Source organism: Saimiri boliviensis, chromosome 11, assembly GCF_048565385.1.
Source record: "Saimiri boliviensis isolate mSaiBol1 chromosome 11, mSaiBol1.pri, whole genome shotgun sequence".
NCBI classification, from domain to species: Eukaryota; Metazoa; Chordata; class Mammalia; order Primates; family Cebidae; genus Saimiri; species Saimiri boliviensis.
The window spans coordinates 103,838,741-103,853,087 of NC_133459.1; the positions used below are offsets into that span (position 1 = coordinate 103,838,741).

The 14,347-nt window shown below is 36.1% G+C and overlaps 1 protein-coding gene and 1 pseudogene across 3 annotated transcripts in view; both read left to right on the top strand.

The window, feature by feature from the left end:
• Positions 1–14,347, top strand: part of VAV3 (vav guanine nucleotide exchange factor 3) — a 396,323-nt gene that overhangs the window by 351,985 nt on the left and 29,991 nt on the right. For all 3 annotated transcript variants that reach the window (XM_074381320.1, XM_039460910.2, XM_039460911.2), the window contains 2 exons: positions 7,352–7,386; positions 14,168–14,284. In XM_074381320.1, the coding sequence (XP_074237421.1) occupies positions 7,352–7,386; positions 14,168–14,284 (152 nt within the window). The remainder of the gene's footprint in view (positions 1–7,351; positions 7,387–14,167; positions 14,285–14,347) is intronic.
• LOC141580329 (protein LLP homolog pseudogene) lies at positions 7,393–14,160 on the top strand (annotated as a pseudogene).

Genomic DNA, 14,347 nt, shown 5'->3' on the forward strand with positions numbered 1-14,347 from the left:
CTTCTACAGGCAGACAAGGGACAGACTGCCTACTCAAGCAGCTCCCTGACCCCTGTATGACCAAAAAGATGCCTCATACAGGAGAGCTCTGGCTGTCATCTGGCGGGTACCCTTCTGGGACAAAGCTACCAGAGGAAAGCTCAGGCAGCAGTCCTTGCTGTTCTGCAACCCCCATGGGTGATTTGCAGGCAAGCAAGGTCTAGAGTGGACTTCCAGTAGTCCTACAGCAGAGGGACCTGACTGCAAAGGAAAACTAAAACACAAGAAATAGCTCCAACATCAAGAGAAAGGATGTCCAGTCAGAGACCCCATCTGAAATCACCAATGTCAAAGATCAAATGTAGATAAATCCATGAAGATAGGAAGAAACCAGCACAAAAAGGATGAAATCATCAAAGACCAGAATGCCTCTCCTCCTCCAAGGGATCACAACTCCTCACCAGCAAGGGAACAAAACAGGATGGAGAATGAGTTTGATGAATTGACAGAAGCAGGCTTCAGAAGGTGGGTAATAACAAACTTCTCTGAGCTAGAGGAACATGTTCTAACCCAATGCGAAGAAACTGAAAACCTTGAAGAAAGGTTAGACAAAATGCTAACTAGAATAACCATCTTTTAGAAGAACATAAATGACTTGATGGAGCTGAAAAACACAGTATGAGAACTTCATGAAGCATACACAAGTTTCAATCCAAATTGACCAAGTAGAAGAAAGGATATCAGAGATTGAAGATCAACTCAATGAAATGAAACAAGAAGGCAATATTAGAGAAAAAAGAGTGAAAAGAAATGAACAAAGCCTCCAAGAAATACCAGATTATGTGAAAAGTCCTAATCTGTGCTTGATCGGTGCACCTGAATGTGATGGGGAGAATGAATCCAAGCTAGAAAACACTCTTCAGGATATTATGCAGGAGAACTTCCCCAGCCTAGCAAGGCAGACCACCATTCAAATCCAGGAAATACAGAGAATACCACAAAGATATTCCTCAAGAAGAGCAATCCCAAGGCACATAATCGTCAGATTCACCAGGGTTGAAATGAAGGAAAATAGGACTAAGCGCAGCCAGATAGAAAAGTCAGGTCACCCACAAAGGGAATCCCATCAGACTCATGACAGATCTCTAAGCAGAAACCCTGCAAGCCGGAAGAGAGTGGGAACCAATATTCAACATCCTTAAAGAAAAGAACTTTCAACCTAGAATTTCATATCTAGCCAAACTAAGCTTCATAAGTGAAGGAGAAATAAAATCCTTTATGGACAAGCAATTACTGAGAGATTTTGTCACTGCCATACCTGCCTTACAAGAGCTTCTGAAGGAAGCAGTAAACATGGAAAGGGACAACCAGCACCAGTCACTGCAAAAACGTACCAAATAGTGAAGACCAGTGACACAATGAAGAAACTGCATCAACTAATGGTCAAAACAACCAGCCAGTAACCAGTAAAAATGACAGGATCAAATTCACACATAACAATATTAACATTAAGTGTAAGTGGCCTAAATGCCCCAATCAAAAGACAGAGACTGACAAACTGGTTAAAAAGTTAAGACTCATCAGTGTGCCATATTCAGGAGACTCTTCTCATGTGCAAAGACACACATAGACTCAAAATAAAGGGATGGAGGAATATTTACCAAGGAAATGGAGAGCAAAAAAAAGGAGGGGTTACAATCCTAGTTTCTGATAAAATGGACTTTAAACAAACAAAGATCAAAGAGACAAGAAGGGCATTATATAAGGATCAATGCAACAAGAAGAGCTAACTATTTTCTAAATATATATGCACCCAGTACAGGAGCACCCTGATATAGAAAGCAAGTTCTTAACAACCTACAAAGAGAGTTAGACTCCCACACAATAGCAGAAGGAGACTTTTAATACTCCACTGTCAATATTAGAGAGATGAATGAGACAGAAAATCAACAAGGATATTCAGGACATAAATGCAGATCTGGGCCAAGTGGACATAATAGACATTTATAGAACTCTCCACCCCAAATCCACAGAATATACATTCTTCTCAGCACCGCATCACACTTACTCTAAAATTGACCACATAATTGGAAGTAAACTACTCCTCAGCAAGTAGAGAAGAATGGAAGTAATAATCATCTCTCAGACCACAGTGTAATAAAATCAGAATTCAGGATTAAGAAACTCACTCAAAACCACACAACTACATAGAAACTGAACAACTTGCTCCTGAATGACGACTAGATAAACAATGAAATGAAGGCAGAAATAAAGATGTTCTTCGAAATCAATGAGAATGAAGATGCAACGTACCAGAATCTCTGGGACACATTTAAAGCACTGTCTAGAGGGAAATTTATAGCAATAAATGCCCAGATGAGAAGTGAGGAAAGCTCTAAAATCAACACCCTATCATCAAAATTGAAAGAGCTAGAGGAACAAGATAAAAAAATTCAAAAGCTAGCAGAAGACAAGAAATAACTAATATCAGAGCAGAAGTGAAGGAGATAGAGATACAAAAAAACCCTTCAAAAAATCAATAAATCCAGGAGCTGGTTTTTTGAAAAGATCAATAAAATAGACCTTTAGCCAGACTAATAGAAAAGAGAGAAGAATCTAACAGATGCAATAAAAAAATAATAAAGGGGATATCACTACCGATTCCACAGAAATACAAACTACCATCAGAGATTACTACAAACAACTCTATGCACATAACCCAGTAAACCTGGAAGAAATGGACAAATTCCTGGACGCTTATTCCCTCCCAAGACTAAACCAGGAAGAAGTTGAATCTTTGAATAGACTAATAAGGTCTGAAGTTGAGGCAGCAATTAATAACCTACCAACCAAAGAGTGTCCCGGTCCAGACAAGTTCACCGCCAAATTCTACCATAAATGCAAAGAGGAGTTAGTACCATTCCTTCTGAAACTATTCCAAAAATACAAAAAGATGGAATCCTCCCTAACTCATTTTGTGAGACTAACATGATCCTGATACCAAAACCTGGAAGAGACAAAACTGAAAAAGAAAACCTTAGGCCAATATCTATGATGAACATAGATGCAAAAATCTTCAACAAAATACTGGCAAACTGCATGCAACAGCACATCAAAAAGCTTATCCATCACAATCAAGTAGGCTTCATCCTGGGGATACAAGGCTTGTTCAACATATACAAATCTATAAACGTAATTCATCACATAAGCAGAACCAAGGACAAAAACCACATGATCATCTCAATAGATGCAGAGAAGCACTTTGACAAAATTCAACAAACCATTATGCTAAAAATAAACTAGATATTATGCTCTCAATAAACTAGGTATCAGTGGAACATATCTCAAAATAATAAAAGCTATTTATAACAAACCCACAGCCAATATGATGCTGAATGGGCAAAAACTGAAAGCATTCCCTTTGAAAACTGGCACTAGACAATGATGCCCTCTCTCACCATTCCTGTTCAACATAGCATTGAATTTCTAGCCAGAGAAATCAGGCAAGAAAAAGAAATAAAGGGTATTCAATTAGAAAAAGAGGAAGTCAAATTGTCTCTATTTGTAGACAACATGATTGTATATTTAGAAGAACCCATTGTCTCAACCCAAAATCTCCTTAAGCTGATAAGCAACTTCAGCAAAGTCTAAGGATACAAAATCAATGTGTAGAAATCACAAGCATTTCTATACACCAATAACAGACCCACAGAGAGCCAAATCATGAGTGAACTGCCATTTGCAATTGCTACAAAGAGAATAAAATACTTAGGAATACAACTAACAAAAGATGTGAAGGACCTCTTCAAGGAGCATTACAAACCACTGCTCAAGGAACTAAGAGAGGACACAAGCAGATGGAAAAAACATTCCATGCTTCTGCTTAGGAAGAATCAATATTGTGGAAATGGCCATATTGCCCAAAATAATGTATAGATTCAGTATTATCCCCATTAAGCTACCATTGACCTTCTTCACAGAACTGAAAAAAAACACTTTAAACTTCATATGGAACCAAAAGAGAGCTGGCATACCCAAGACAATCCTAAGCAAAAAGAACAAAGCTGGAGGCATCATGCTACCTGACTTCAAACTATACTACAAGGCTACAGTAATCAAAACAGCAGGGTACTGGTACCAAAACAGAGATGTAGACCAATAGAACAGAACAGAGATCTCTCAGAAGTAATGCCACACATTTAAAACCATCTGATCTTTTACAAACCTGACAAAAACAAGCAATGGGGAAATGATTCCCTGTTTAATAAATGGTGTTGGGAGAACTATTGCCTAGTCATGTGCATAAAGCTGAAACTGGACCCCTTTCTTACACCTTACAGTAAAAGTAACTCCAGATGGATTGAAGACTTAAACATAAGATCTAACACCATAAAAACTCCAGAAGAAAACCTAGGCAAAACCATTGAGGACATAAGCGTAGGCAAGGACTTCATGACTACAACAACAAAAGCATTGGCAACAAAAGCCAAAATAGACAAATGGGATCTAATTGAACTTAAGAGTTTCTGCCAAGCAAAAGAAACAATCATTAGTGTGAACTGGTAACTAATAGAATGGGAAAAAAATTTTGCAAGCTACCCATCTGACAAAGGGCTAATATTCAGAATCTACAAAGAACTAAAGCAGATTTACAAGAAAACGAAGAAACCCATTCAAAAGTGGGTGAAGGACATGAACAGAAACTTTTCAAAATAAGACATTTATGAGGCCAAGAAACATATGAAAAAATGCTCATCATCAGAGGTCATTAGAGAATTGCAAATCAAAACCACACTGAGATACCATCTCACTCCAGTTAGAATGGTGATCATTAAAAAATCTGGAGACAGCAGATGCTGGAGAGGATGTGGAGAAATAGGAACACGGTTACACTGTTGGTGGGAGTGTAAATTAGTTCAACCATTGTGGAAGACAGTGTGGCGCTTCCTCAAGGATCTAGAAATAGAAATTCCATTTGACCCAGCAATCCCATTACTGGCTGTATATCCAAAGGATTATAAATCATTCTATTATAAATACATGCACACGTATGTTAATTGTGGCATCGTTTACAATAATCAAGTCCCGGAACCAACCCAAATGCCCACGGATGATAGACTGGACAAGGAAAATGCAGCACATATACACCATGGAATACTATGCAGCCATAAAAAATGATGAGTTCATGCCCTTTGTAGTGACATGGATGAACCTAGAAACCATAATTCTCAGCAAATTGACACAAGAATTGAAAACCAAACACCACATGTTCTCACTTATAGGCAGATAGATGTTGAACAATGAGAACACATGGGCACAGGGAGGGGCAACATCACACAGGTGTCTGTTGGGGGATGAGGCTAAGGGAGGGACAGCAGAGGATGGGGAGGTTGGGGAAGGATAACATTGGGAAAAATGCCTGATGTAGGTGACAGGGAGATGGAGACAGCAAACCATCATGGCATGTGTGTACCTATGCAACAGTCCTGCAAGATCTGCACATGTACCTCAGAACTTAAAGTACAATTAAAAAAAAAAATCTCTCTTCTCATTAAATAACAACTCTGCTCCAACAACTCTCCCCATTAAATAACCACCCTTTCCTCTAACAACTCTACCCCCATTAAATGACAGCTCTCTCCCCCAACCACTTTACCCGTTAAATAACAACTCTCTCCCCCAACAACTCTATCCCCATTATTTAACAACTCTCTCCCTATTAAATAACAATTCTGTCCCCATTAGAAAACATTTCCAGTCCCAAGCAACTCTCCCATTAAATAACAACTCTCTTCCCAGCAACTCTACCCCCATTAAATAACAACTCTCCCCATTAAATAACAACTCTGTCCCCCAACAGCTCTCTCTTTCCATTAAATAACAACTGTCTCCCTCAGCAACTCAAAAAAAAAAAAAAAAAAAAAAAAGAATAAACATACATTATACTTTTAAAGAGGGAGAGGGAAAGAGGACATATTTTTCCCATCAGATTTCAGAAGCCATGTGTATCTTATCATCAAAAAGGAAACTATTGAAGATCAATTTATTTGTGAAAACAAAATTATGTAAGAAACTATTTGAAAGATTAGAATGGGTATAGTTTACCTTCAATATTAATTGCTGTTTATCTGGATTTTACAAAGTGGTAATATTAAAAATGTAATCCATAGGATAAAAATATCTGAATATTAATAATCAAAGAAATGTTCTGACTAGAAAGATGATTCTTGATACAGCTTGAATATTCCTAATTTGGAAATCTGACATCTGAAATGCTCTAAAGTCTAAACTTTTTGAGCTCTGACATGACGCTTAAAGGAAATGTTCACTGGAACATGTAAGATTTTACATGTTTGGATTAGGGATGCTGAACATAATGCAAATATTCTAAATTGTTTTAATCCAAAATTTGAACCATCTCTAGTCCCAAGCATTGCAGATAAAGGATACTCAACCTGTACGTAACTCAACCTGGAAAGGCAAAATAGTAACAGCACATTGTAAAGACTAGCATAGCTAGAGACATGTTCACATTGGCCAGTTCTCTGAAATACTATAGATTTTACTGTTACAAATGAGGGAACAGTATTTTCAATCACCAAATATAAAAATCCCAGTAATAGCATAGAATGCATATATCAAAGATTTGGACATGAGACAGACTATCTGTACTCCTATTGTTAGGGATTTTTAATCTTTGTAATCCTCTCTGTAGAATATATTTTATTTCTTATTTTTAACATTAATATACCTGCTTTGTCTTTGTTCAATTTTCTAGTTGTCCATCAGCAGCTACAAGTTTGCTTTCTTTCTTCAAATAGGAAATGCAATATTTTTCCCTTGTGCAAAGCTCTATGTGAGAAAATGGAAAAAAAATAAGTATTTTCCATGCCTTTTTTCTGAGTAAAAGGTTTCTAGTTGGTAGATTTTTAAATCCTAATTTGGAATTTATTACAAAATAAGAGTCTACAACCAGTGTATATTGTTTATTTTGCATGTTTTCCCAATGCTTTGGAAAAGTAAAGTGCTATTTGGTTTTCTTAATAACGTTTTCACTTTGATTTTCTTTGATAGAATTAAATTGCCTTGATAATAAATATTAAAAGTTTCTAGTTCATATTTGCTTGCTGTCTCTCCCCTTAGAGTTACAGTGGCAGTAAAATGAATGAAAGAATGAATTAAAGTGAAATGAATTATTTCTACTTTTCTGACATATACTGTGATTCACTCTGTATAAAATTGCCAGTGGATAGTTCCAGGACTGTGCTACTTAGGGTTTTATAGAGCTGAGTCAGCTGAACTGAATTAATGATTGATTTCTAAAAGCTTCCCTTAAGTAAACTTAATCTATTTTTGCCTGTTTATATCCTAGGTGCCCAAACCAGTAGATTATTCTTGCCAACCCTGGTAAGTATTAAAAATGTTTATGTAGCTAAGTTGAAATACCATACCCTTAGCTCCAGGATGCCTTAAATGTGGGGGTAGTAAACCATATTCCATTTCCATTTGTCTTGGCTAACAGTGTTTTCAGATGTAACAAAACACTAATGAATTCATGTATTGCTGACCTTTCTATATCTTTGTCTGAGAGGGAGGTGCATGTACGTGCATGAGTACCCAGTTGCCCTTGACTGATCATTTAAAGTTCATAACAGCCACAGAAAGGATTGGAACATACGCATATGTATCTTATATTTTATAGATTTAATAAAGCAGAGAGAAAAAATATGATTTCATTTTCTGAAACTAAAAATTAGCTCAAAAAAGGACAGTAGTAGATTCTTTTTAAAAATTTTTTATTGTTTTAGAGATGGGGTCTTGCTCTGACGCCAAGGCTGGAGTGCAGTGGTGTGGCCATAACTCACTGCAGCCTTGAACTCCTGGGCTCAAGTGATCCTCCAAAATGCTGAGATTACAGGGGTGAGCCACTGTTCCTGACTGACAATAGTCGCTTCTAAAAATAAAATTTACAACATACAATATGGGAGCAACAAAATATGTCATAAGGATGGGGCACCCTTACCACTTAAAGGCTGACAGTATCATTAACAAAACCAAGGAAGTGTAGTGGATGGTGATTATTATTTTCTAGATATCTTTAACTTTTAAAAATATATTTAGGATCCAGAATAGTTATGATTATAATAACTAATACATACTGTGTATTTACTATATGCTTTGTGCTGTACATGTTTTATTTTGTTTCTTCAACATGTATATAAGAAAAGTGGTGGTGATTGTTGTTATTTTTATGCATGAAGAAACAAAGAAACAGAACATATAACTAGTGAGTGGAAAAGCTGGAATTCCAAGTTATGCCAACTGTACATTGTTCTACTGCCCCCAAAATACAGAATGTGAGCACATTACTCATTCTGATTTGTTTTTCTGAATTTTGTATTTGACTCCTCTTAAAAAGAATGAATCTGTTTTGATTTTCTTGATATTAAAATACATGTATAAAAATGAGAGATCAGAATGCATATATAAATGAAATATCCTGAGAATATATAATACTAGTTGGGTTTGCATGTTGCCATGTGAATTATCTGATTTTTTTTTTTTTTACATATTCTGATTATTTTCTGTTCTATAACAAAAGCATGAAAAATCCTGAGTTACTTTTTAAAGTGTAGGAATCCATTGTGCATGGGTATGGGATTCTCCTGCTCGGGCCCTACCCCACCTCCCCTCCTCTAGCAGTCACTCACTTTTGCCTTCTGTAGTTACTGTCCACCCTCCCTGAGGTTCCTCCCTGGGCCTCAGTGCTGAGCTTGCTGAAGAAATTGCAGCAGGTTTGTGATAGAACTGGAAATGTACTTCATTTTTATCTAATTGAAGACAATTTGAAGTCATTAGTGTCTGTGGAATTTTAAACTATAGTCCTGAAAGAAATTATATTTGGAGACCAGAGCCGATAGCATTGACAATCAAACTAAAAAACATCAGGAACTGTTAAAAATCTTGAAAGTACGATGATTAGGTTTCTTCTCTTACACCATTTTTCATGTAACTGGGCATTATATTTAGAAAGGTAATGGTTTGAGGGATAAATACTGCTACCTTAAACTGCATGGATATTATGAAATAAACTTATCAGGTACCCTAGAACCTTCAGGGTACCAGAGGATAGGTTTTGTACCCTTGTTTTAAAATGCACCCCTGCCAGTATGTAAAATCCTACTGAAAATATGACCAGTTATAGTAATATTATTCTTAAAAAAGCAAAATGTTCAGGCAGAGGTAAAACCTTGAAAACAGGAAGAAATAAAGATATAGTAGAACTTTAAAATTTCTTTTTCTTTCTTCTTGAGCAACCTGGACAATCTATTTAAATTAAGCAAGCAGTTTGATGTGAAATGTCTTCTGCTAGGGAACAAAATGATCACTACTCCAGAAAATAAAACCTTCAGTTTTAGAAATACTAAACTATTTAGAGAAAATTACAATGCATAATGGTATGGTAGTTCTCAAGTCACTGAGAAGTTAAGTATCATCAACTAAATTACCTTACTCATTATTTCTACATTTAAAACTAAGTTGTTTCCACAAGGTGAATTTTATCTCTTGCATACAGAATGAAATAAATAGAAAATTAAGATGATGTTTTTAATAATCTATGTTTTGGGGTATCAAAAGACAGGAAAGAGATTTGGAACTGCAAACTGGGGAACTGTCTGAAAATCTGTATGTAGAACAAGAGATAGATGCCAGGGTCCCTGCCTTTTCTCTTAGGAGTCAGACAAATTGCCTTTTCCTGCAGTGGCAGGAGACACTGGTATTAGAAGCTATATCATGTGGAAAAGATGAATCATATGGAACCTAGATTTGGAAATATCAAGCCCATCAGAGACTGGGGAGATGCCATTCTGAAAACAGGGCTCTGTATACTGAGTGATGATGCTCTCCAGCTCTCTCGTGCAGCTCAGGTTTAGCACCATGGCAGCTGGGTCCCATATATACATACTTCCCTGTCTTGGTATTCAGGCAGGAATTTGGAAGATTTTTGGCTAAAGGAAAAAAAAAAGTTAAAAATCTAAAATCCAGACCTTTGGGTGTTTCCCAGCCCAGTCCTCAGGTGCTTATCAAACGATCAGACCTGGCCAGGCGCAGTAGCTCACACCTGTAATCCCAGCACATTGGGAAGCTAAGGCAGACGGATTATGAGGTCAGGAATTTGAGACCAGCCTAGCCAACATAGTGAAACCTCATCTCTACTAAAAATACAAACAATTAGCCCAGTGTCATGGCGGGTGCCTATAATCCTAGCCACTTGGGAGGCTGAGGCAGGATAATTGCTTGAACTCCAGAGGCAGAGATTGCAGCAAACCAAGATTGCACCACTGCACACCAGCCCAGGCAACAGTGCAAGGCTTTGTCTCAAAAAAACTAAAAAACAAAGATGAGACTCCTGCACAATGGACCTCCTTTAGTGCTCACACACACAGAGCTTCCAGTCAATCGTGGATACATCCCTCTTAAGTAGAAACAAACAACAAAGATTAACCATACATTTGAGAAAACCCTTGAACTAAAAAAAATAAAGAAAGAAAGAAATTTGAAAATACGTATTAGAGTGAGCAGATGACTTAAAAAAAAAACTTTTATTCGCATCTTCAAAATTAAAAGAAAACATAAGTTCATTGGAAGTAAGGTTGATGTTTTAAAAAATAATCAAGATAAAAAGGAGTTCTTACAAGTTAAATATTGTAGAAGACTTGGAAAATGAAGTAGAACAAATCTTCTAAAAAGTCTGAGATAGATAATATGGGAGAAATGATATGGAAACTAAGCTATTGACTCGGGGGATACAGCACTCACGTAGTAGTAGTTCCGGAAAGAGAAAACTGAGGACAGCAATTATCAAAGAAATGAATCAGAAATTTCTCAGAACTGAAAGACATGCGGCTCCAAATTAAAGATGCTTCTAAAAGGCCAGGAAAATGTATATTTAAAAAACCCCACATTATCTTGAAATTTTGCAGTATAGAGAATACAGAAAGAATCTGAAGGTTTCTAGGAAGAAAAAAATCAGATCACATACAGAGAATTAGAAATGGCATTAAATGGAAGTAAAAGACAATGGATCAATATATTATTATTTGAGAGGCAAAATAATTTATCATGTAGAACTCTTTACCCAATAGCCAAACAATGAATATTTTAATAATATTCATGACCAAACTATGAATTACTAGGTAAAATAAAATATTTTTATAGATGTGGGACTTTAGAGTGTTACACCCTGTATATATTTACAGAAAACTGAAGGATGAGCTAGCAAACCAAGGAAGAGGGAGATACAGAAGCCAGGAAGCAGGAGCAAAGAGAAGTATATCCGGACTACAGAAATTCAACAGGCTTAGCAGGGCAAGCAGTATCAATCAGAGGAGAGTGGAGGGCTCAGAAGAAAAATTTCCACAGAGAAAATTAACAGGTAGATTATGTGGTTGTCCTAATCCAATTAATGTAGCTATAGGTTAAGTATCCCTTATTCAAAATGCTTGAGACCAAATTTCAGATTTTTTTCAGATTTTGGAATATTTGCATGTACATATGAGATATATTCAGGATGGGACCCAAGTCTAAACACAAAATGTATTTATGTTTCATATATACCTTATACACAAAGCATGAAGGTAATTTTATATAATACTTTAAATTTTGTGCATGAATGTTTCGGCTGCATTTTGACAACAATCTGCATTCAAACCATAGCAATGGTGTTGAAAAATGTATTCTTGGGAGGTGTATTTGGAGAATTTCGAAAGAATCTGTGACAGAGACAAAGAACTTGAATAAACAACAACATAAGCAATTTTATTTTGGAGGGCAGATATTCTTTGAATGGACACCATGCCAAAACTGGGCCGGATGACAGCTTGGCTTTGTAGAGGTTGCAGAAAGACAAGAGGGAGGAACAGCACTGTAAAGGATTCAGCACAGGTGGCAGGGGGAAGATGATTTTTCTTCCTGAAATCGTCTAAAATTGATAAGAAATAGTCATATAATTGTTTAGAAATAGACAAGTAGAAATAAAAAATAGGTACAGTGTTTGAAATGGGACTTGGAGTGTAATGCTGGTCTAATGGAATACTGCAGCTTTTTCATTATCATTATTATAATGTAAATGGACTTGTAAAACTATGTTAATGCGTAACGTTGATAAAAATGCATACACTAAATACTAATTGTGATAAATGCCATGAAAATAAGGATACTGTAATGAGAATAATGGAGTAGGTAGTACAAGATACAGGACAACGTTTCTTTAGATGATACAGTCAGGAAAGACCCTGATAAACCTGAACAATGAGAAATAATATTATGTTGATAGAGGGTGAATGTTTCCAGACAAGGGTACAGTCTGTGAGAAGACTCTAAGCTCAAAAGGAGCTTGAGAAATTCCTGGATCTGAAAGAAGGCTGGAGACTAGTTATGGAGGATATGAGAGATAAAGTTGGAGAGAGATAGGCATGAGTCAGATAGATTATACTAGGTCCTAGTAGTTCATGAGTTGTTAGAACTTTTCTTTTAACCCTAGGTACCATCTGCATAAAATGCCCTTAGTTTCTCTTTTGTACTTGATGGAAACCTAACTTGTCCTCTCTCAACAAACTTTTATTGAATGCCTGCCATATGCATTTTAAATGAATATTTAGCTTGTATTAGAGGTTGATGTTTATACTGAGTTATATGAGTCTATATGTGAACAAGAGGATTTTCTGCTATATTAATTATTGACTAACTTTGAAAGAGAACCAATCTAAACAGAATTCTTCCTTTAAGTTGTATTGGCCAAAATCTCTAATGTATCTTGCCAGGAGATTTTACACCTATATTTGATGTGAGGGGTCATTAAAGAATATTTTAAGATTGAATAAGCCTTTTATTATTATAGTTATTATGGAATTTGTTTAAGGCCAACAAAGTCTAGGGAGATTAAATTCTGATTTTAAAAATATCTACCTTTTAAAACTAAATTTTGGGAAGTGTAAAAACTTCCGGTCGGCGAGCTCCTGTGGCGTGTGTGTTGGTTTCTCAGGTAAAACATGGCTAAAAGCTTACGGAGCAAGTGGAAAAGAAAGATGCGCGCTGAAAAGAGAAAAAAAGAATGCCCCAAAGGAGCTCAGCAGGCTTAAAAGTATTCTCAAATTAGATGGTGATGTTTTAATGAAAGATGTTCAAGAGATAGCAACTGTGGTGGTACCCAAACCAAGAGAAATTCAATGTGAGGTGAAAGATGAAAAAGATGACATGAAAATGGAGACTGATGTTAAGAGAAACAAAAAGACTCTTCTAGACCAGAATGGGCAGTACCCAATATGGATGAACCAAAGGCAAAGAAAAAAGCTGAAGGCAAAGCGAGAGAGAAGAAAGGGGAAAAGTAAAGCAAAAGCAGTGAAAGTGGCAAAGGGTTTGGCCTGGTAGACTCAAAACCTTGGAAAATGCCACATGGGACAGATGATGGATTAGAATGTATACACATGTATATTTTGATTCCAACTCCCACCAAATGAAAACTATTTGTTTTCCTATTTTAACTTGGCCTTTTTTCTTCAATTCAAACCCAGCATAACTCCTCAAGTTTGTTTTGGGAACTTGAATAAAATACTTGTTTCATACATAAAAAAAAAAAAAAAACAACTAAATTTTACTCATTACTAATTTCTTAAGAAAATGTGTTATCAAAATTGTGGACTATATGAATTAATCTTATATTGAAAAATAATTATTAAAAATAACAATTGTTACTAGAATTTCCTTTAAAAAGACTCTTAAAGGAGATTTCATTTCATAGTCTATATAGAATATCTAAAATAAGTGTGTCTGTGTATCTTACGCAGGGCACTGTCTTTCTACAAGCCTTTTTCTTCCTGTCCCTAGGCTCTCCACAACTGTCTTTTAACCCGATACCTACTGACTCCTCTTTGTCCCATTTATTTACTAGGTGCTTAGTGGAAGTTAGGCACTGTTCATTTTGCTGTTGTTAGCTTTGTAGAGCATTTGTGTTTGCACATATTAAAGGACCTTTTTTCTGATTTATTTTTCTTAAACAATGTAATTAGTATAGTATTACCAACAGCTCAGATCTGCCACTAAATTAAATATTGAGAGATACTTGCTTTTAGCCTCTGTTCTCTTCCAGGTATATTATCCAAAATTTCTGTGTCATTGTATTTTACAGGTATGCTGGAGCAATGGAAAGATTGCAAGCAGAGACTGAACTTATTAATAGGGTAAATAGTACTTACCTTGTGAGGCACAGGACCAAAGAGTCAGGAGAATATGCAATTAGCATTAAGTAAGTAGGACAAGTACTTTTGCAGAAATAGATTTCCTGTTTTTATAATTGCATAGAACAACT